The 23697-nt window shown below is 41.5% G+C and overlaps 1 protein-coding gene across 1 annotated transcript in view; it reads right to left on the minus strand.

The window, feature by feature from the left end:
* LOC147116018 (serotransferrin-2-like) overlaps nucleotides 1-21541 on the minus strand; it is a 129453-nt gene extending 107912 nt beyond the window's left edge. Inside the window, exon 1 of the mRNA XM_085990728.1 lies at nucleotides 21416-21541. Coding sequence (XP_085846854.1) covers nucleotides 21416-21455 — 40 coding nt within the window. The 5' untranslated portion in view covers nucleotides 21456-21541. The remainder of the gene's footprint in view (nucleotides 1-21415) is intronic.
* Nucleotides 21542-23697: the final 2156 nt, after the last annotated feature.

A 23697-nucleotide genomic window follows, 5' to 3' on the forward strand; every position in this document is an offset into this window, starting at 1 on the left:
ATACAGGAGGGAGGACAGTAATATCCAAGAGAAAGAGAGAAAGACAGCACTAATACAGGAGAGAGGACAGTAATATCCAAGAGAAAGAGAGAAAGACAGCAATTATACAGGAGAGAGGACAGTAATATCCAGGAGAAAGAGAGAAAGACAGCAATTATACAGGAGAGAGGACAGTAATATCCAGGAGAGGGGAGGAAGACAGCAATTATACAGGAGAGAGGACAGTAATATCCAGGAGAAAGAGAGAAAGACAGCAATTATACAGGAGAGAGGACAGCAATATCCAGGAGAGGGGAGAAAGACAGCATTTATACAGGAGAGAGGACAGTAATATCCAGGAGAAAGAGAGAAAGACAGCACTTATACAGGAGAGAGGACAGTAATATCCAGGAGAAAGAGAGAAAGACAGCACTTATACAGGAGAGAAGACAGTAATATCCAAGAGAAAGAGAGAAAGACAGCAATTATACAGGAGAGAGGACAGTAATATACAGGGGAAACAGAGAAAGACAGCAATTATACCAGAGAGAGGACAGTAATATTCAGGAGAAAGAGAGAAAGACAGCAATTATACAGGACAGAGCACAGTCATATCCAGGAGAGGGGAGAAAGACAGCAATTATACAGGAGAGAGGACAGTAATATCCAGGAGAAAGAGAGAAAGACAGCAATTATGCAGGGGAGAGGACAGTAATATCCAGCAGAAAGAGAGAAAGCCAGCACTTACACAGGAGAGAGGACAGTAATATCCAAGAGAGGGGAGAGAGAAAGACAGCAATTATACAGGAGAGAAGACAGTAATATCCAGGAGAAAGAGAGAAAGACAGCAATTATACAGGAGAGAGGACAGTAATATCCAGGAGAAAGAGAGAAAGACAGCAATTATACAGGAGAGAGGAAAGTAATATCCAGGAGAAAGAGAGAAAGACAGCAATTGTACAGGAGAGAGGACAGTAATATCCAGGAGAGGGGAGAAAGACAGCAATTAATCAGGGGAGAGGACAGTAATATCCAGGAGAGGGGAGAGAAAGACAGCAATTATACAGGAGAGAGGACAGTAATATCCAGGAGAGGGGAGAAAGACAGCAATTATACAGGAGAGAGGACAGTAATATCCAGGAGAAAGAGAGAAAGACAGCAATTATACAGGAGAGAGGACAGTAATATCCAGGAGAGGGGAGAAAGACAGCAATTATACAGCAGAGAGGACAGTAATATCCAAGAGAGGGGAGAGAGAAAGACAGCAATTATACAGGAGAGAGGACAGTAATATCCAGGAGCAAGAGAGAAGACAACAATTATACAGGAGAGAGGACAGTAATATACAGTAGAGGGGAGAAATACAGCAATTATACAGGAGAGAGGACAGTAATATCCAGGAGAAAGAGAGAAAGACAGCAATTATACAGGAGAGAGGACAGTAATATCCAGGAGAAAGAGAGAAAGACAGCAATTATACTGCAGAGAAGACAGTAACATCCAGGAGAGGGGAGAAAGACAGCAATTATACAGGAGAGAGGACAGTAATGTCCAAGAGAGGGGAGAGAGAAAGACAGCAATTATACAGGATAGAAGACAGTAATATCCAGGAGAAAGAGAGAAAGACAGCAATTATACAGGAGAGAAGACAGTAATATCCAGGAGAAAGAGAGAAAGACAGCACTTATAAAGGAGAGAGGACAGTAATATCCAGGAGAAAGAGAGAAAGACAGCAATTATACAGGAGAGAGGACAGTAATATCCAGGAGAAAGAGAGAAAGAAAGCAATTATACAGGAGAGAGGACAGTGATATCCAGGAGAAAGAGAGAAAGACAGCAACTATACAGGAGAGAGGACAGTAATATCCAGGAGAAAGAGAGAAAGACATCAAATATACAAGAGAGAGGACAGTAATATCCAGGAGAAAGAGAGAAATACAGCACTTATACAGGAGAGAAGACAGTAATATCCAGGAGAAAGAGAGAAAGACAGCAATTATACAGGAGAGAGGACAGTAATATCCGGGAAAAAGAGAGAAAGACAGCACTTATACAGGAGAGAGGACAGCAATATCCAGCAGAAAGAGAGAAAGACAGCAATTATACAGGAGAGAGGACAGTAATATCCAGGGGAAAGAGAGAAAGACAGCAATTATACAGGAGAGAGGACATTAATATCCAGGAGAAAGAGAGAAAGACAGCAATTATACAGGAGAGAGGACAGTAATATCCAGGAGAAAGAGAGAAAGACAGCAATTATACAGGAGAGAAGACAGAAATATCCAGGAGAAAGAGAGAAAGACAGCAATTATACAGAAGAGAGGACAGTAATATCCAGGAGAAAGAGAGAAAGACAGCAATTATACAGGCGAGAGGACAGTAATATCCAGGAGAAAGAGAGAAAGACAGCAATTATACAGGAGAGAGGACAGTAATATCCAGGAGAATGAGAGAAATACAGCACTTATACAGGAGAGAGGACAGTAATATCCAGGAGAAAGAGAGGAATACAGCACTTATACAGGAGAGAGGACAGTAATATCCAGGAGAATGAGAGAAAGACAGCACTTATACAGGAGAGAGGACAGTAATATCCAGGAGAAAGAGAGAAAGACAGCAATTATACAGGAGAGAGGACAGTAATATTCAGGAGAAAGAGAGAAAGACAGCAATTATACAGGAGAGAGCACAGTAATATCCAGGAGAGTGGAGGAAGACAGCAGTTATACAGGAGAGAGGACAGTAATATCGAGGAGAAAGAGAGAAAGACAGCAATTATAGAGGAGAGAGGATAGTAATATCCAGGAGAAAGAGAGAAAGACAGCACTTATACAGGAGAGAGGACAGTAATATCCAAGAGAGGGGAGAGATAAAGACATCAATTATACAGGAGAGAAGACAGTAATATCCAGGAGAAAGAGAGAAAGACAGCAATTATACAGGAGAGAGGACAGTAATATCCAGGAGAAAGAGAGAAAGACAGCAATTATACAGGAGAGAGGACAGTAATATCCAGGGGAAAGAGAGAAAGACAGTACTTATATAGGAGAGAAGACAGTAATATCCAGGAGAAAGAGAGAAAGACAGCAATTATACTGGAGAGAGGACAGTAATATCCAAGAGAAAGAGAGAAAGACAGCAATTATACAGGAGAGATGACAGTAATATCCAGGATAAAGAGAGAAACACAGCAATTATACAGGAGAGAGGACAGTAATATCCAGGAGAAAGAGAGAAAGACAGCACTTATACAGGAGAGAGGACAGTAATATCCAAGAGAAAGAGAGCAATTATACAGGAGAGAGGACAGTAATATCCAGGAGAAAGAGAGAAAGACAGCACTAATACAGGAGAGAGGACAGTAATATACAAGAGAAAGAGAGAAAGACAGCAATTATACAGGACAGAGGACAGTAATATCCAGGAGAAAGAGAGAAAGACAGCAATTTTACAGGAGAGAGGACAGTAATATCCAGGTGAAAGAGAGAAAGAAAGCACTTATACAGGAGAGAGGACAGTAATATCCAAGAGATAGAGAGAAAGACAGCAATTATACAGGAGAGAGGAAAGTTATATTCAGAATAAAGAGAGAAAGACAGCAATTATACAGGAGAGAGGACAGTAATATCCAAGAGAAAGAGAGAATGACAGCAACTATACACGAGAGAGGACAGTAATATCCAAGAGAAAGAGAGAAAGACAGCACTAATACAGGAGAGAGGACAGTAATATCCAAGAGAAAGAGAGAAAGACAGCAATTATACAGGAGAGAGGACAGTAATATCCAGGAGAAAGAGAGAAAGACAGCAGTTTTACAGGAGAGAGGACAGTAATATCCAGGTGAAAGAGAGAAAGACAGCACTTATACAGGAGAGAGGACAGTAATATCCAAGAGAAAGAGAGAAAGACAGCAATTATACAAGAGAGAGGACAGTAATATCCAGGAGAAAGAGAGAAAGACAGCAAGTATACAGGAGAGAGGAGAGTAATATCCAGGAGAAAGAGAGAAAGACAGCAATTATACAGGAGAGAGGACAGTAATATACAGGGGAAACAGAGAAAGACAGCAATTATACCGGAGAGAGGACAGTAATATCCAGGAGAAAGAGAGAAAGACAGTACTTATATAGGAGAGAAGACAGTAATATCCAGGAGAAAGAGAGAAAGACAGCAATTATACTGGAGAGAGGACAGTAATATCCAAGAGAAAGAGAGAAAGACAGCAATTATACAGGAGAGATGACAGTAATATCCAGGAGAAAGAGAGAAAGACAGCAATTATACAGGAGTGAGGACAGTCATATCCAGGAGAAAGAGAGAAGGACAGCACTTATACAGGAGAGAGGACAGTAATATCCAAGAGAAAGAGAGAAAGAGAGCAATTATACAGGAGAGAGGACAGTAATATCCAGGAGAAAGAGAGAAAGACAGCACTTATACAGGAGAGAGGACAGTAATATCCAGGAGAAAGAGAGAAAGACAGCAATTATACAGGAGAGAGGACAGTAATATTCAGGAGAAAGAGAGAAAGACAGCAATTATACAGGAGAGAGCACAGTAATATCCAGGAGAGGGGAGGAAGGCAGCAGTTATACAGGAGAGAGGACAGTAATATCCAGGAGAAAGAGAGAAAGACAGCAATTATACAGGAGAGAGGATAGTAATATCCAGGAGAAAGAGAGAAAGACAGCACTTATACAGGAGAGAGGACAGTAATATCCAAGAGAGGGGAGAGAGAAAGACATCAATTATACAGGAGAGAAGACAGCATTATCCAGGAGAAAGAGAGAAAGACAGCAATTATACAGGAGAGAGGGCAGTAATATCCAGGAGAAAGAGAGAAAAACAGCAATTATACAGGAGAGAGGACAGTAATATCCAGGGGAAAGAGAGAAAGACAGTACTTATATAGGAGAGAAGACAGTAATATCCAGGAGAAAGAGAGAAAGACAGCAATTATACTGGAGAGAGGACAGTAATATCCAAGAGAAAGAGAGAAAGACAGCAATTATACAGGAGAGATGACAGTAATATCGAGGATAAAGAGAGAAAGACAGCAATTATACAGGAGAGAGGACAGTAATATCCAGGAGAAAGAGAGAAAGACAGCACTTATACAGGAGAGAGGACAGTAATATCCAAGAGAAAGAGAGAAAGAGAGCAATTATACAGGAGAGAGGACAGTATTATCCAGGAGAAAGAGAGAAAGACAGCACTAATACAGGAGAGAGGACAGTAATATCCAAGAGAAAGAGAGAAAGACAGCAATTATACAGGACAGAGGACAGTAACATCCAGGAGAAAGAGAGAAAGACAGCAATTTTACAGGAGAGAGGACAGTAATATCCAGGTGAAAGAGAGAAAGACAGCACTTATACAGGAGAGAGTACAGTAATATCCAAGAGATAGAGAGAAAGACAGCAATTATACAGGAGAGAGGACAGTAATATCCAGGAGAAAGAGAGAAAGACAGCAATTATACAGGAGAGTGGACAGTAATATCCAGGAGAAAGAGACAAAGACAGCAATTATACAGGAGAGAGGACAGTAATATACAAGAGAAAGAGAGAAAGACAGCAACTATACACGAGAGAGGACATTAATATCCAAGAGAAAGAGAGAAAGAGAGCAATTATACAGGAGAGAGGACGGTAATATCCAGGAGAAAGAGAGAAAGACAGCACTAATACAGGAGAGAGGACAGTAATATCCAAGAGAAAGAGAGAAAGACAGCAATTATACAGGAGAGAGGACAGTAATATCCAGGAGAAAGAGAGAAAGAAAGCAATTATACAGGAGAGAGGACAGTGATATCCAGGAGAAAGAGAGAAAGACAGCAACTATACAGGAGAGAGGACAGTAATATCCAGGAGAAAGAGAGAAAGACATCAAATATACAAGAGAGAGGACAGTAATATCCAGGAGAAAGAGAGAAATACAGCACTTATACAGGAGAGAAGACAGCAATATCCAGGAGAAAGAGAGAAAGACAGCAATTATACAGGAGAGAGGACAGTAATATCCGGGAGAAAGAGAGAAAGACAGCACTTATACAGGAGAGAGGACAGCAATATCCAGCAGAAAGAGAGAAAGACAGCAATTATACAGGAGAGAGGACAGTAATATCCAGGGGAAAGAGAGAAAGACAGCAATTATACAGGAGAGAGGACAGTAATATCCAGGAGAAAGAGAGAAAGACAGCAATTATACAGGAGAGAGGACAGTAATATCCAGGAGAAAGAGAGAAAGACAGCAATTATACAGGAGAGAAGACAGAAATATCCAGGAGAAAGAGAGAAAGACAGCAATTATACAGAAGAGAGGACAGTAATATCCAGGAGAAAGAGAGAAAGACAGCAATTATACAGGCGAGAGGACAGTAATATCCAGGAGAAAGAGAGAAAGACAGCAATTATACAGGAGAGAGGACAGTAATATCCAGGAGAATGAGAGAAATACAGCACTTATACAGGAGAGAGGACAGTAATATCCAGGAGAAAGAGAGGAATACAGCACTTATACAGGAGAGAGGACAGTAATATCCAGGAGAATGAGAGAAAGACAGCACTTATACAGGAGAGAGGACAGTAATATCCAGGAGAAAGAGAGAAAGACAGCAATTATACAGGAGAGAGGACAGTAATATTCAGGAGAAAGAGAGAAAGACAGCAATTATACAGGAGAGAGCACAGTAATATCCAGGAGAGGGGAGGAAGACAGCAGTTATACAGGAGAGAGGACAGTAATATCGAGGAGAAAGAGAGAAAGACAGCAATTATAGAGGAGAGAGGATAGTAATATCCAGGAGAAAGAGAGAAAGACAGCACTTATACAGGAGAGAGGACAGTAATATCCAAGAGAGGGGAGAGATAAAGACATCAATTATACAGGAGAGAAGACAGTAATATCCAGGAGAAAGAGAGAAAGACAGCAATTATACAGGAGAGAGGACAGTAATATCCAGGAGAAAGAGAGAAAGACAGCAATTATACAGGAGAGAGGACAGTAATATCCAGGGGAAAGAGAGAAAGACAGTACTTATATAGGAGAGAAGACAGTAATATCCAGGAGAAAGAGAGAAAGACAGCAATTATACTGGAGAGAGGACAGTAATATCCAAGAGAAAGAGAGAAAGACAGCAATTATACAGGAGAGATGACAGTAATATCCAGGATAAAGAGAGAAACACAGCAATTATACAGGAGAGAGGACAGTAATATCCAGGAGAAAGAGAGAAAGACAGCACTTATACAGGAGAGAGGACAGTAATATCCAAGAGAAAGAGAGCAATTATACAGGAGAGAGGACAGTAATATCCAGGAGAAAGAGAGAAAGACAGCACTAATACAGGAGAGAGGACAGTAATATCCAAGAGAAAGAGAGAAAGACAGCAATTATACAGGACAGAGGACAGTAATATCCAGGAGAAAGAGAGAAAGACAGCAATTTTACAGGAGAGAGGACAGTAATATCCAGGTGAAAGAGAGAAAGAAAGCACTTATACAGGAGAGAGGACAGTAATATCCAAGAGATAGAGAGAAAGACAGCAATTATACAGGAGAGAGGAAAGTTATATTCAGAATAAAGAGAGAAAGACAGCAATTATACAGGAGAGAGGACAGTAATATCCAAGAGAAAGAGAGAATGACAGCAACTATACACGAGAGAGGACAGTAATATCCAAGAGAAAGAGAGAAAGAGAGCAATTATACAGGAGAGAGGACGGTAATATCCAGGAGAAAGAGAGAAAGACAGCACTAATACAGGAGAGAGGACAGTAATATCCAAGAGAAAGAGAGAAAGACAGCAATTATACAGGAGAGAGGACAGTAATATCCAGGAGAAAGAGAGAAAGACAGCAGTTTTACAGGAGAGAGGACAGTAATATCCAGGTGAAAGAGAGAAAGACAGCACTTATACAGGAGAGAGGACAGTAATATCCAAGAGAAAGAGAGAAAGACAGCAATTATACAAGAGAGAGGACAGTAATATCCAGGAGAAAGAGAGAAAGACAGCAAGTATACAGGAGAGAGGAGAGTAATATCCAGGAGAAAGAGAGAAAGACAGCAATTATACAGGAGAGAGGACAGTAATATACAGGGGAAACAGAGAAAGACAGCAATTATACCGGAGAGAGGACAGTAATATCCAGGAGAAAGAGAGAAAGACAGTACTTATATAGGAGAGAAGACAGTAATATCCAGGAGAAAGAGAGAAAGACAGCAATTATACTGGAGAGAGGACAGTAATATCCAAGAGAAAGAGAGAAAGACAGCAATTATACAGGAGAGATGACAGTAATATCCAGGAGAAAGAGAGAAAGACAGCAATTATACAGGAGTGAGGACAGTCATATCCAGGAGAAAGAGAGAAGGACAGCACTTATACAGGAGAGAGGACAGTAATATCCAAGAGAAAGAGAGAAAGAGAGCAATTATACAGGAGAGAGGACAGTAATATCCAGGAGAAAGAGAGAAAGACAGCAATTATACAGGAGAGAGGACAGTAATATTCAGGAGAAAGAGAGAAAGACAGCAATTATACAGGAGAGAGCACAGTAATATCCAGGAGAGGGGAGGAAGGCAGCAGTTATACAGGAGAGAGGACAGTAATATCCAGGAGAAAGAGAGAAAGACAGCAATTATACAGGAGAGAGGATAGTAATATCCAGGAGAAAGAGAGAAAGACAGCACTTATACAGGAGAGAGGACAGTAATATCCAAGAGAGGGGAGAGAGAAAGACATCAATTATACAGGAGAGAAGACAGCATTATCCAGGAGAAAGAGAGAAAGACAGCAATTATACAGGAGAGAGGGCAGTAATATCCAGGAGAAAGAGAGAAAAACAGCAATTATACAGGAGAGAGGACAGTAATATCCAGGGGAAAGAGAGAAAGACAGTACTTATATAGGAGAGAAGACAGTAATATCCAGGAGAAAGAGAGAAAGACAGCAATTATACTGGAGAGAGGACAGTAATATCCAAGAGAAAGAGAGAAAGACAGCAATTATACAGGAGAGATGACAGTAATATCGAGGATAAAGAGAGAAAGACAGCAATTATACAGGAGAGAGGACAGTAATATCCAGGAGAAAGAGAGAAAGACAGCACTTATACAGGAGAGAGGACAGTAATATCCAAGAGAAAGAGAGAAAGAGAGCAATTATACAGGAGAGAGGACAGTATTATCCAGGAGAAAGAGAGAAAGACAGCACTAATACAGGAGAGAGGACAGTAATATCCAAGAGAAAGAGAGAAAGACAGCAATTATACAGGACAGAGGACAGTAACATCCAGGAGAAAGAGAGAAAGACAGCAATTTTACAGGAGAGAGGACAGTAATATCCAGGTGAAAGAGAGAAAGACAGCACTTATACAGGAGAGAGTACAGTAATATCCAAGAGATAGAGAGAAAGACAGCAATTATACAGGAGAGAGGACAGTAATATCCAGGAGAAAGAGAGAAAGACAGCAATTATACAGGAGAGTGGACAGTAATATCCAGGAGAAAGAGACAAAGACAGCAATTATACAGGAGAGAGGACAGTAATATACAAGAGAAAGAGAGAAAGACAGCAACTATACACGAGAGACGACATTAATATCCAAGAGAAAGAGAGAAAGAGAGCAATTATACAGGAGAGAGGACGGTAATATCCAGGAGAAAGAGAGAAAGACAGCACTAATACAGGAGAGAGGACAGTAATATCCAAGAGAAAGAGAGAAAGACAGCGATTATACAGGAGAGAGGACAGTAATATCCAGGAGAAAGAGAGAAAGAAAGCAATTATACAGGAGAGAGGACAGTGATATCCAGGAGAAAGAGAGAAAGACAGCAACTATACAGGAGAGAGGACAGTAATATCCAGCAGAAAGAGAGAAAGACATCAAATATACAAGAGAGAGGACAGTAATATCCAGGAGAAAGAGAGAAATACAGCACTTATACAGGAGAGAAGACAGCAATATCCAGGAGAAAGAGAGAAAGACAGCAATTATACAGGAGAGAGGACAGTAATATCCGGGAGAAAGAGAGAAAGACAGCACTTATACAGGAGAGAGGACAGCAATATCCAGCAGAAAGAGAGAAAGACAGCAATTATACAGGAGAGAGGACAGTAATATCCAGGGGAAAGAGAGAAAGACAGCAATTATACAGGAGAGAGGACAGTAATATCCAGGAGAAAGAGAGAAAGACAGCAATTATACAGGAGAGAGGACAGTAATATCCAGGAGAAAGAGAGAAAGACAGCAATTATACAGGAGAGAAGACAGAAATATCCAGGAGAAAGAGAGAAAGACAGCAATTATACAGAAGAGAGGACAGTAATATCCAGGAGAAAGAGAGAAAGACAGCAATTATACAGGCGAGAGGACAGTAATATCCAGGAGAAAGAGAGAAAGACAGCAATTATACAGGAGAGAGGACAGTAATATCCAGGAGAATGAGAGAAATACAGCACTTATACAGGAGAGAGGACAGTAATATCCAGGAGAAAGAGAGGAATACAGCACTTATACAGGAGAGAGGACAGTAATATCCAGGAGAATGAGAGAAAGACAGCACTTATACAGGAGAGAGGACAGTAATATCCAGGAGAAAGAGAGAAAGACAGCAATTATACAGGAGAGAGGACAGTAATATTCAGGAGAAAGAGAGAAAGACAGCAATTATACAGGAGAGAGCACAGTAATATCCAGGAGAGGGGAGGAAGACAGCAGTTATACAGGAGAGAGGACAGTAATATCGAAGAGAAAGAGAGAAAGACAGCAATTATAGAGGAGAGAGGATAGTAATATCCAGGAGAAAGAGAGAAAGACAGCACTTATACAGGAGAGAGGACAGTAATATCCAAGAGAGGGGAGAGATAAAGACATCAATTATACAGGAGAGAAGACAGTAATATCCAGGAGAAAGAGAGAAAGACAGCAATTATACAGGAGAGAGGACAGTAATATCCAGGAGAAAGAGAGAAAGACAGCAATTATACAGGAGAGAGGACAGTAATATCCAGGGGAAAGAGAGAAAGACAGTACTTATATAGGAGAGAAGACAGTAATATCCAGGAGAAAGAGAGAAAGACAGCAATTATACTGGAGAGAGGACAGTAATATCCAAGAGAAAGAGAGAAAGACAGCAATTATACAGGAGAGATGACAGTAATATCCAGGATAAAGAGAGAAACACAGCAATTATACAGGAGAGAGGACAGTAATATCCAGGAGAAAGAGAGAAAGACAGCACTTATACAGGAGAGAGGACAGTAATATCCAAGAGAAAGAGAGCAATTATACAGGAGAGAGGACAGTAATATCCAGGAGAAAGAGAGAAAGACAGCACTAATACAGGAGAGAGGACAGTAATATCCAAGAGAAAGAGAGAAAGACAGCAATTATACAGGACAGAGGACAGTAATATCCAGGAGAAAGAGAGAAAGACAGCAATTTTACAGGAGAGAGGACAGTAATATCCAGGTGAAAGAGAGAAAGAAAGCACTTATACAGGAGAGAGGACAGTAATATCCAAGAGAAAGAGAGAATGACAGCAACTATACACGAGAGAGGACAGTAATATCCAAGAGAAAGAGAGAAAGAGAGCAATTATACAGGAGAGAGGACGGTAATATCCAGGAGAAAGAGAGAAAGACAGCACTAATACAGGAGAGAGGACAGTAATATCCAAGAGAAAGAGAGAAAGACAGCAATTATACAGGAGAGAGGACAGTAATATCCAGGAGAAAGAGAGAAAGACAGCAGTTTTACAGGAGAGAGGACAGTAATATCCAGGTGAAAGAGAGAAAGACAGCACTTATACAGGAGAGAGGACAGTAATATCCAAGAGAAAGAGAGAAAGACAGCAATTATACAAGAGAGAGGACAGTAATATCCAGGAGAAAGAGAGAAAGACAGCAAGTATACAGGAGAGAGGAGAGTAATATCCAGGAGAAAGAGAGAAAGACAGCAATTATACAGGAGAGAGGACAGTAATATACAGGGGAAACAGAGAAAGACAGCAATTATACCGGAGAGAGGACAGTAATATCCAGGAGAAAGAGAGAAAGACAGTACTTATATAGGAGAGAAGACAGTAATATCCAGGAGAAAGAGAGAAAGACAGCAATTATACTGGAGAGAGGACAGTAATATCCAAGAGAAAGAGAGAAAGACAGCAATTATACAGGAGAGATGACAGTAATATCCAGGAGAAAGAGAGAAAGACAGCAATTATACAGGAGTGAGGACAGTCATATCCAGGAGAAAGAGAGAAGGACAGCACTTATACAGGAGAGAGGACAGTAATATCCAAGAGAAAGAGAGAAAGAGAGCAATTATACAGGAGAGAGGACAGTAATATCCAGGAGAAAGAGAGAAAGACAGCACTTATACAGGAGAGAACAGTAATATCCAGGAGAAAGAGAGAAAGACAGCAATTATACAGGAGAGAGGACAGTAATATTCAGGAGAAAGAGAGAAAGACAGCAATTATACAGGAGAGAGCACAGTAATATCCAGGAGAGGGGAGGAAGGCAGCAGTTATACAGGAGAGAGGACAGTAATATCCAGGAGAAAGAGAGAAAGACAGCAATTATACAGGAGAGAGGATAGTAATATCCAGGAGAAAGAGAGAAAGACAGCACTTATACAGGAGAGAGGACAGTAATATCCAAGAGAGGGGAGAGAGAAAGACATCAATTATACAGGAGAGAAGACAGCATTATCCAGGAGAAAGAGAGAAAGACAGCAATTATACAGGAGAGAGGGCAGTAATATCCAGGAGAAAGAGGGAAAAACAGCAATTATACAGGAGAGAGGACAGTAATATCCAGGGGAAAGAGAGAAAGACAGTACTTATATAGGAGAGAAGACAGTAATATCCAGGAGAAAGAGAGAAAGACAGCAATTATACTGGAGAGAGGACAGTAATATCCAAGAGAAAGAGAGAAAGACAGCAATTATACAGGAGAGATGACAGTAATATCGAGGATAAAGAGAGAAAGACAGCAATTATACAGGAGAGAGGACAGTAATATCCAGGAGAAAGAGAGAAAGACAGCACTTATACAGGAGAGAGGACAGTAATATCCAAGAGAAAGAGAGAAAGAGAGCAATTATACAGGAGAGAGGACAGTATTATCCAGGAGAAAGAGAGAAAGACAGCACTAATACAGGAGAGAGGACAGTAATATCCAAGAGAAAGAGAGAAAGACAGCAATTATACAGGACAGAGGACAGTAACATCCAGGAGAAAGAGAGAAAGACAGCAATTTTACAGGAGAGAGGACAGTAATATCCAGGTGAAAGAGAGAAAGACAGCACTTATACAGGAGAGAGTACAGTAATATCCAAGAGATAGAGAGAAAGACAGCAATTATACAGGAGAGAGGACAGTAATATCCAGGAGAAAGAGAGAAAGACAGCAATTATACAGGAGAGTGGACAGTAATATCCAGGAGAAAGAGACAAAGACAGCAATTATACAGGAGAGAGGACAGTAATATACAAGAGAAAGAGAGAAAGACAGCAACTATACACGAGAGAGGACATTAATATCCAAGAGAAAGAGAGAAAGAGAGCAATTATACAGGAGAGAGGACGGTAATATCCAGGAGAAAGAGAGAAAGACAGCACTAATACAGGAGAGAGGACAGTAATATCCAAGAGAAAGAGAGAAAGACAGCAATTATACAGGAGAGAGGACAGTAATATCCAGGAGAAAGAGAGAAAGACAGCAGTTTTACCGGAGAGAGGACAGTAATATCCAGGTGAAAGAGAGAAAGACAGCACTTATACAGGAGAGAGGACAGTAATATCCAAGAGAAAGAGAGAAAGACAGCAATTATACAAGAGAGAGGACAGTAATATCCAGGAGAAAGAGAGAAAGACAGCAATTATACAGGAGAGAGGACAGTAATATCCAGGAGAAAGAGAGAAAGACAGCAATTATACAGGAGAGAGGACAGTAATATCCAAGAGAAAGGGAGAAAGACAGCAATTATACAGGAGAGAGGACAGTAATATTCAGGAGAAAGAGAGAAAGACAGCAATTATACAGGAGAGAGCACAGTAATATCCAGGAGAGGGGAGGAAGACAGCAGTTATACAGGAGAGAGGACAGTAATATCCAGGAGAAAGAGAGAAAGACAGCAATTATACAGGAGAGAGGATAGTAATATCCAGGAGAAAGAGAGAAAGACAGCACTTATACAGGAGAGAGGACAGTAATATCCAAGAGAGGGGAGAGAGAAAGACATCAATTATACAGGAGAGAAGACAGCATTATCCAGGAGAAAGAGAGAAAGACAGCAATTATACAGGAGAGAGGACAGTAATATCCAGGAGAAAGAGAGAAAGACAGCAATTATACAGGAGAGAGGACAGTAATATCCAGGGGAAAGAGAGAAAGACAGTACTTATATAGGAGAGAAGACAGTAATATCCAGGAGAAAGAGAGAAAGACAGCAATTATACTGGAGAGAGGACAGTAATATCCAAGAGAAAGAGAGAAAGAGAGCAATTATACAGGAGAGATGACAGTAATATCCAGGATAAAGAGAGAAAGAGAGCAATTATACAGGAGAGGACAGTAATATCCAGGAGAAAGAGAGAAAGACAGCACTTATACAGGAGAGAGGACAGTAATATCCAAGAGAAAGAGAGAAAGAGAGCAATTATACAGGAGAGAGGACAGTAATATCCAGGAGAAAGAGAGAAAGACAGCACTAATACAGGAGAGAGGACAGTAATATCCAAGAGAAAGAGAGAAAGACAGCAATTATACAGGACAGAGGACAGTAATATCCAGGAGAAAGAGAGAAAGACAGCAATTTTACAGGAGAGAGGACAGTAATATCCAGGTGAAAGAGAGAAAGACAGCACTTATACAGCAGAGAGGACAGTAATATCCAAGAGATAGAGAGAAAGACAGCAATTATACAGGAGAGAGGACAGTAATATCCAGGAGAAAGAGAGAAAGACAGCAATTATACAGGAGAGAGGACAGTAATATCCAGGAGAAAGAGAGAAAGACAGCAATTATACAGGAGAGAGGACAGTAATATCCAAGAGAAAGATAGAAAGACAGCAACTATACACGAGAGAGGACAGTAATATCCAAGAGAAGAGAGAAAGAGAGCAATTATTCAGGAGAGAGGTCAGTAATATCCAGGAGAAAGAGAGAAAGACAGCACTAATACAGGAGAGAGGACAGTAATATCCAAGAGAAAGAGAGAAAGACAGCAATTATTCAGGAGAAAGGACAGTAATATCCAGGAGAAAGAGAGAAAGAGAGCAGTTTTACAGGAGAGAGGACAGTAATATCCAGGTGAAAGAGAGAAAGACAGCACTTATACAGGAGAGAGGACAGTAATATCCAAGAGAAAGAGAGAAAGACAGCAATTATACAAGAGAGAGGACAGTAATATCCAGGAGAAAGAGAGAAAGACAGCAATTATACAGGAGAGAGGACAGTAATATCCAGGAGAAAGAGAGAAAGACAGCAATTATACAGGAGAGAGGACAGTAATATCCAAGAGAAAGGGAGAAAGACAGCAATTATACACGAGAGAGTACAGTAGTATCCAGGAGAAAGAGAGAAAGACAGTATTATATTGGAGAGAAGACAGTAATATCCAGGAGAAAGAGAGAAAGACAGCAATTATACTGGAGAGAGGACAGTAATATCCAAGAGAAAGAGAGAAAGACAGCAATTATGCAGGAGAGATGACAGTAATATCCAGGAGAAAGAGAGAAAGACAGCAATTATACAGGAGAGAGGACAGTAATATCCAGGAGAAAGAGAGAAGGACAGCACTTATACAGGAGAGAGGACAGTAATATCCAAGAGAAAGAGAGAAAGAGAGCAATTATACAGGAGAGAGGACATTAATATCCAGGAGAAAGAGAGAAAGACAGCATTTATACAGGAGAGAGGACAGTAATATCCAGGAGAAAGAGAGAAAGACAGCAATTATACAGGAGAGAGGACAGTAATATTCAGGAGAAAGAGAGAAAGACAGCAATTATACAGGAGAGAGCACAGTAATATCCAGGAGAGGGGAGGAAGACAGCAGTTATACAGGAGAGAGGACAGTAATATCCAGGAGAAAGAGAGAAAGACAGCAATTATACAGGAGAGAGGAGAGTAATATCCAGGAGAAAGAGAGAAAGACAGCAATTATACAGGAGAGAGGACAGTAATATCCAGGGGAAAGAGAGAAAGACAGTACTTATATAGGAGAGAAGACAGTAATATCCAGGAGAAAGAGAGAAAGACAGCAATTATACTGGAGAGAGGACAGTAATATCCAAGAGAAAGAGAGAAAGACAGCAATTATACAGGAGAGATGGCAGTAATATCCAGGATAAAGAGAGAAAGACAGCAATTATACGGGAGAGAGGACAGTAATATCCAGGAGAAAGAGAGAAAGACAGCACTTATACAGGAGAGAGGACAGTGATATCCAAGAGAAAGAGAGAAAGAGAGCAATTATACAGGAGAGAGGACAGTAATATCCAGGAGAAAGAGAGAAAGACAGCAATTATACAGGAGAGAGGACAGTAATATTCAGGAGAAAGAGAGAAAGACAGCAATTATACAGGAGAGTGGACAGTAATATCCAGGAGAAAGAGAGAAAGACAGCACTTATACAAGAGAGAGGACAGTAATATCCAGGAGAAAGAGAGAAAGACAGCAATTATACTGGAGAGAGGACAGTAATATCCAGGAGAAAGAGAGAAAGACAGCAATTATACAGTAGAGAGGACAGTAATATCCAGGAGAAAGAGAGAAAGACAGCAATTATACAGGAGAGAGGACAGTAATATCCAAGAGATAGAGAGAAAGACAGCAATTATACAGGAGAGAGGACAGTAATATTCAGGAGAAAGAGAGAAAGACAGCAATTATACAGGAGAGTGGACAGTAATATCCAGGAGAAAGAGAGAAAGACAGCAATTTTTCAGGAGAGAGGACAGTAATATCCAAGAGAAAGAGAGAAAGACAGCAACTATACACGAGAGAGGACAGTAATATCCAAGAGAAAGAGAGAAAGAGAGCAATTATACAGGAGAGAGGACGGTAATATCCAGGAGAAAGAGAGAAAGACAGCACTAATACAGGAGAGAGGACAGTAATATCCAAGAGAAAGAGAGAAAGACAGCAATTATACAGGAGAGAGGACAGTAATATCCAGGAGAAAGAGAGAAAGACAGCAGTTTTACAGGAGAGAGGACAGTAATATCCAGGTGAAAGAGAGAAAGACAGCACTTATACAGGAGAGAGGACAGTAATATCCAAGAGAAAGAGAGAAAGACAGCAATTATACAAGAGAGAGGACAGTAATATCCAGGAGAAAGAGAGAAAGACAGCAATTATACAGGAGAGAGGACAGTAATATCCAGGAGAAAGAGAGAAAGACAGCAATTATACAGGAGAGAGGACAGTAATATCCAAGAGAAAGAGAGAAAGACAGCAATTATACACGAGAGAGGACAGTAATATCCAGGAGAAAGAGAGAAAGACAGTACTTATATAGGAGAGAAGACAGTAATATCCAGGAGAAAGAGAGAAAGACAGCAATTATACTGGAGAGAGGACAGTAATATCCAGGAGAAAGAGAGAAAGACAGCAATTATACAGTAGAGAGGACAGTAATATCCAGGAGAAAGAGAGAAAGACAGCAATTATACAGGAGAGAGGACAGTAATATCCAAGAGAAAGAGAGAAAGACAGCAATTATACACGAGAGAGGACAGTAATATCCAGGAGAAAGAGAGAAAGACAGTACTTATATTGGAGAGAAGACAGTAATATCCAGGAGAAAGAGAGAAAGAGAGCAATTATACTGGAGAGAGGACAGTAATATCCAAGAGAAAGAGAGAAAGACAGCAATTATACAGGAGAGATGACAGTAATATCCAGGAGAAAGAGAGAAAGACAGCAATTATACAGGAGAGGGGACAGTAATATCCAGGAGAAAGAGAGAAGGACAGCACTTATACAGGAGAGAGGACAGTAATATCCAAGAGAAAGAGAGAAAGGGAGCAATTATACAGGAGAGAGGACAGTAATATCCAGGAGAAAGAGAGAAAGACAGCAATTTTACAGGAGAGAGGAGAGTAATATCCAAGAGAAAGAGAGAAAGACAGCAATTATACAGGAGAGAGGACAGTAATATCCAGGAGAAAGAGAGAAAGACAGCAATTATACAGGAGAGAGGACAGTAATATCCAAGAGAAAGAGAGAATGACAGCAACTATACACGAGAGAGGACAGTAATATCCAGGAGAAAGAGAGAAAGACAGCACTTATACAGGAGAAAGGACAGTAATATCCTGGAGAAAGAGAGAAAGACAGCAACTATACAGGAGAGAGGACAGTAATATACAAGAGAGGGAGAGAGATAAGACAACAATTATAGAATGAATAGAGAAAGTGAGCAGATAGTAATATTTGTGTGTGAGAGAGAGAAAACAGCAATTATACAGAAGAGACAGATAAAGGACAGCATTCATACAGCTGAAAGACACAATAACAACATACAGGAGTGACAGAAACCAGTAACTATATATCGGAGATAGAGGACAGCAATAGTACAGGAAAGAAAGGGCAGTGATTATAAAATAAAGAGAGGATAGTGATTATACAACAGTGAGATAGAGACAGAACTGTAATTATACAGGATAAAGGGAGAGAAAGCATCAGTTACACAGGAGAGAGACAGACAGCAATATCCAGGAGAGAGAGAAGACAACACATTTAAATGATTATAATAGCAAAATACTGCAGATGCTGCCTGGCCTGCTGAGTATTTCCAGCATTTTCTGTTGTTAAATTTAAATGATTAACGAGCTTTGTTAGGGTGCAGGGTTACCCTGTGAACCATCAGATTATAAACTGACCAGTACATGAAGGTGGTATCATATGATGATGCCGCCATGTCCAATATGGTGGACTTTGAGTGACATTGCTGGATTCGGCTATTTCAGGAATTTAGCTGTAGTGAGACACAGGAATATCATCCCGTTAACTTAAAGCTCTAGTTTGCAGTTCAGAATCCAGTAGCTCTTAGTGACTTGTTTGGGGTGTCTGTTTACATTTCTTACACTACACACTTTGGCCTAGAAATTCGGTGGGCTGTGCCACCAGTTAGCGCCTAAAGAGGGCACTCAGTGGCTTTCGCGCCACTGGCCACGCCTCCCGCGATATTTAGCTGGGGCGCTAATGGCGGCATTAGCCTGTTGCGCTGCGCCGCAACCGATGATGTCATCGGTGTGCGCAGCGCCCCGCTACCGCCCCGATCGCGATATTTGGTAGTGCCCGCCTCTGTAGCGCCGTTTGCAAATCGCGCCCGGTTCACAGGGCCTACCTGTGGCGGGAGTGGTGCAAATTAAGGTGGAGGTGCAGGGCGGCCATTTTTTTCGGCGGCCGCCTGCCAGCACCTCCGTCCCCGGGCCTCCTGATCTCCCCCCCCCGCGGCAGTGCCGATTGTTTTCCGAGAGCCCGGCACTTCTCCTCGGTGCCGGGCTCTTTTGCCGGCACTCGCGATCTCTGATCGCGCTGGTGCAGGCCCCTCCCCCTTAAGAATGGGAGGAAGGCATGCAGTACCGCAGCGCGCCGTGCCGCAGCGTGTGGCGCTACGGCACGTTGCGCTGCGATATTCAGTTTCAGCGCCCTAAGAGGGACGCGGAGCGCCTCGAGCAGCACCCCGTGTCCCTCTTGGGGCGCACAAGCTGAATTTCCGGCGGTCGCAACTGCTCCGATCGCAGCAGTAATTCCGGCGCCCAGGTGAGCTGGGCGCCCAGTTTGCGGCTCCACCGAATTTCTCCCCCTTTGTGTTGTGCTGTAACTTTCCCAGTGACTTATGTACTTGTTGTGAAAGTGGAACCCCGTGTTGCTGTTGAGAAACAATTGGCTGCTGTTCAAACAGATGCCAGGACAGGTTCGAGCATTAAAGTGGCAATGTGACTCACAGGCTGAAATTGTTACTCTAGAATGATAGAATGATACAGCACAGCAGGAGGCCATGCGGCCCATCGTGCCTGTGCCGACTCTTTGGTAGAGCTATCCAATTAGTCCCACTCCCCTGTTCTTTCCCTATAGCCCTGTATATTTTTTTCCCTTCAAGTATTTATCCAATTCCCTTTTGAAAGTTACTATTGAATCTGCTTCCACTGCCCTTTCAGGCAGTGCATTCCAGATAACAACAGCCCGCTGCGTAAAAATGTTTTTCCTCATGCCGCCTCTGGTTTGCCAATCACCTTAAATCTGTGTCCTCCAGTTACTGACCCTTCTGCCACTGAAAAGAGTTTCTCATTATTTATTCTATCAAAACTATTCATGATTTTGGACATCTCTATCAAATCTCCTCTTAACCTTCTCTGCTCTAAGGAGAACAACCCCAGCTTCTCCAGTCTCTCCACATAACTGCAGTCAAATGCAGAACTAAATATAGAAAGAAAACAGCAATTTACAACCACTTATTCTGTGACACCAATCAACGGACATTAAAAGTACATTTCATAGTTACACGAAGTTGACAGAAGTTAAATATTTAATTCTTTCACTTTTCCTCTGTCTCTCTTGTCTGTGTTTGTCTAAATCTGTATGTGTGTGTTTGTCTATCTGGCTCTGTCTCTCTCTGAATCTCTGTTCTGGCTAGAAATTACCATTGCCTAACACAGCAGATGGATGCTTAATGCATTTATATGATATTCTGTTGCTATTTTAATAGAGGTATTAACCTGTTAAACACCAGACAGAGGATCTCGCACAAGTGTTATCCGATATTATCGGCAAAATAATTTCTAGCTTTCTATGTTTCTCTCTCTCTCATTCTTTCTCTCTTTCACACGATTTTAACTCAGTATCTCTGTCTGAAATTGTCTCCTAGAAAGAAAGAGAGAAAGAAAGAGAGAAAGAAGGAAAGAGAGACAGAAAGAGAGAGAAAGAAAGAGAGAGAAAGAAAGAAAGAGAGAAAGAGAGAGAAAGAACGAAAGAAAGAAATTGCATTTCCATAGTGCCTTTCACAACCTCAGCATGCTCCAAAGTGCTTTACAATGAAGTGCTTTCAAAGTGTAGTCACTGTTGTAATGTAGGAAATGCGGCAGCCAAGTTGCACACAGCAACGAGATAATGACCATCATCTCTTTTAGTGATATAGGTTGAGGGGTGAATTTTGGCCAGGATACCGAGGAGAACTCCCCTACTCTTCTGTGAAAAATGCCGAGGGATCTTTTACATCCAGCTGATAGGGCCTTGGTTTAATTGTTATAAAAACCTGTATGGTATTGAGTCTGCGCTAATGCAGCAAATAGCTTTTTGGTCATTTAAAGAACTGAAAGTTTAAGATAAATGAATATATCTGGCAATGAATGATATATTTGGAAAAATACTTTCAGATAAATTCCCTCAAAACAAATAAGTTTAATACTCACAAATAATTCCCGAGAGTATAACAGCGTAGAGTAAAGTCATCTTGCCAAGCTGTAGATTGAAGGAACAGAGAAGTAATGGGGCTTCTGTCACAAACCAGCTGTGAGGCAGGTTTGTGATGGGACTTCTGTGCTGCCTCTCTCCTTTATAAAGTCTAGAAATGACTAAGAACGAGACTGACCTTGACCTGTTTGGGTTATATTTCACAGGTGCACTTACCGAAACTCAGCCCACTTGTGATACATTCAAATAAACCTTTGTTTAAACCACAAGGAATGTAGGGAGGGAACAGAGTGTAATCTCAGAGGGAGCTAGAAGGGGGTTTCCCACTAATTCTTCAAATTAGCCATGTCAGTTGGTGATTAAAGATAGTATTATTTGGACATTCAGAGAAATTAATTTCCATCATTTAGTTTCCTCTATTTCATCATTCTCTGATTTTTCTTTTTGTGTTCACTCAGTTCTTGGCATTAAAAATTTTTCATTTGTTTAATTTAGTCAGCTATTCTTTTCATTAACAGGCTTCCTTATTTTCCTGTGTCTTCATTTCAATCATTTAAGTTTTTTTTTATTTGTTCCTGGGATGTGGGCGTCGCTGGCAAGGCCAGCATTTATTGCCCATTCCTAATTGCCCTTGAGAAGGTGGTGGTGAGCTGCCTTCTTGAACCGCTGCAGTCCGTGTGGTGAAGGCACTCCCACAGTGCTGTTAGGGAGGGAGTTCCAGGATTTTGACCCAGCGACGATGAAGGATCGGCGATATATTTCTAAGTCAGGATGGTGTGCGACTTGGAGGGGAACTTGGAGGTGATGGTCTTCCCATTCACCTGCTGCATTTGTCCTTCCAGGTGGAAGAGGTCGTGGGTTTGGGAAGCGCTGCCAAAGAAGCCTTGGTGAGCTGCTGCAGTGCATCTTATAGATGGTACACACTGTGGACACGGTACGCCGGGGGTGGAGGGAGTGGATGTTTAAGGTGGTGGATGGGCTGCCAATCAAACAGGCTACTTTGTCCTGGATGGTGTCAAGCTTCTTAACATAGACATAGAAGATAGGAGCAGGAGTAGGCCATTTGGCCCCTCAAACCTGCTCCGCCATTCAATGCAATTACGGCTGATCATCCAAATTCATTACCCAGTCCCTGCTTTCTCCCCATACCCCTTGATCCCTTTAGACTTGAGAAATATATCCAACTCCTTCTTGAATATATTTAATGAACTGGCCTCCACCGCCTTCTGTGTAGAGAGTTCCACAGGTTCACCACTCTCTAGCTGAAGAAATTCCTCCTCATTTCTGCCCTAAATGGCCTACCCTTTATCCTTAGACTGTGTCCCCTGGTTATGGACTCCCCGACCATCGGAAACATCCTTCCTGTATCTAGCCTGTCCAGTCCTGTCAGAATTTTATAAGTTTCAATGAGATCCCCTCTCATTCTTCTAAACTCCAGCGAGTACAAGCTCAATCGACCCAACCTCTCCTCATACGTCATTCCTGCCATCCCAGGTATCAGCCTGGTGAATCTTCGCTGAACTCCTTCCATGGCAAGAACATCCTTCCTCAGATAAGGCGACCAAAACTGCACACAATACTCAAGATGTGGTCTCATCAAGGCCCTGTACAACTGCAGCAAGACATCCTTGTTCCTGTACTCAAACCCTCTCGCTGCGAAGGCCAACATACCATTTGCCTTCTTAACTGCCGGCTGCACCTGCATGCTTACCTTCAGCGACTGGTGCACAAGGACACCCAGGTCTCGTTGCACTTCCCCTTCTCCCAATCTATTGCCATTTAGATAATAATCTGCCTTCCTGTTTTTGCCACCAAAGTGGATAACCTCACATTTATCCACGTTATATTGCATCTGCCATGTTTCTGCCCAATCACCCAACATGTCCAAATCATCCTGGAGTTTCTCGACATCCTCATCACAGCACACACGTCCACCCAGCTTTGTGTCGTCTGCAAATTTGGAGATATTACATCTAGTTCCCTTGTCCAGATCATTTATATGTATTGTGAATAGCTGGGGTCCAAGGACCGATCCCTGCGGTACCCCACTAGTCACTGCCTGCCATTCGGAAAAAGACCAGTTTATTCCAACTCTTTGCTTTCTGTCTGCCAACCAGTTCTCTATCCAAGTCAATACCTTGCCCCCAATCCCATGTGCCTTAACTTTACACGCTAATCTCTTATGCGGGACCGTATCGAAGGCCTTCTGAAAGTCCAGATACACCACATCCACTGGTTTTCCCTTATCTATTTTACCAGTTACATCCTCAAAACATTCCAG

Source organism: Somniosus microcephalus, chromosome 6, assembly GCF_052327205.1.
Source record: "Somniosus microcephalus isolate GS21.2 chromosome 6, FLI_Smic_1.0, whole genome shotgun sequence".
Classification (NCBI taxonomy): domain Eukaryota; kingdom Metazoa; phylum Chordata; class Chondrichthyes; order Squaliformes; family Somniosidae; genus Somniosus; species Somniosus microcephalus.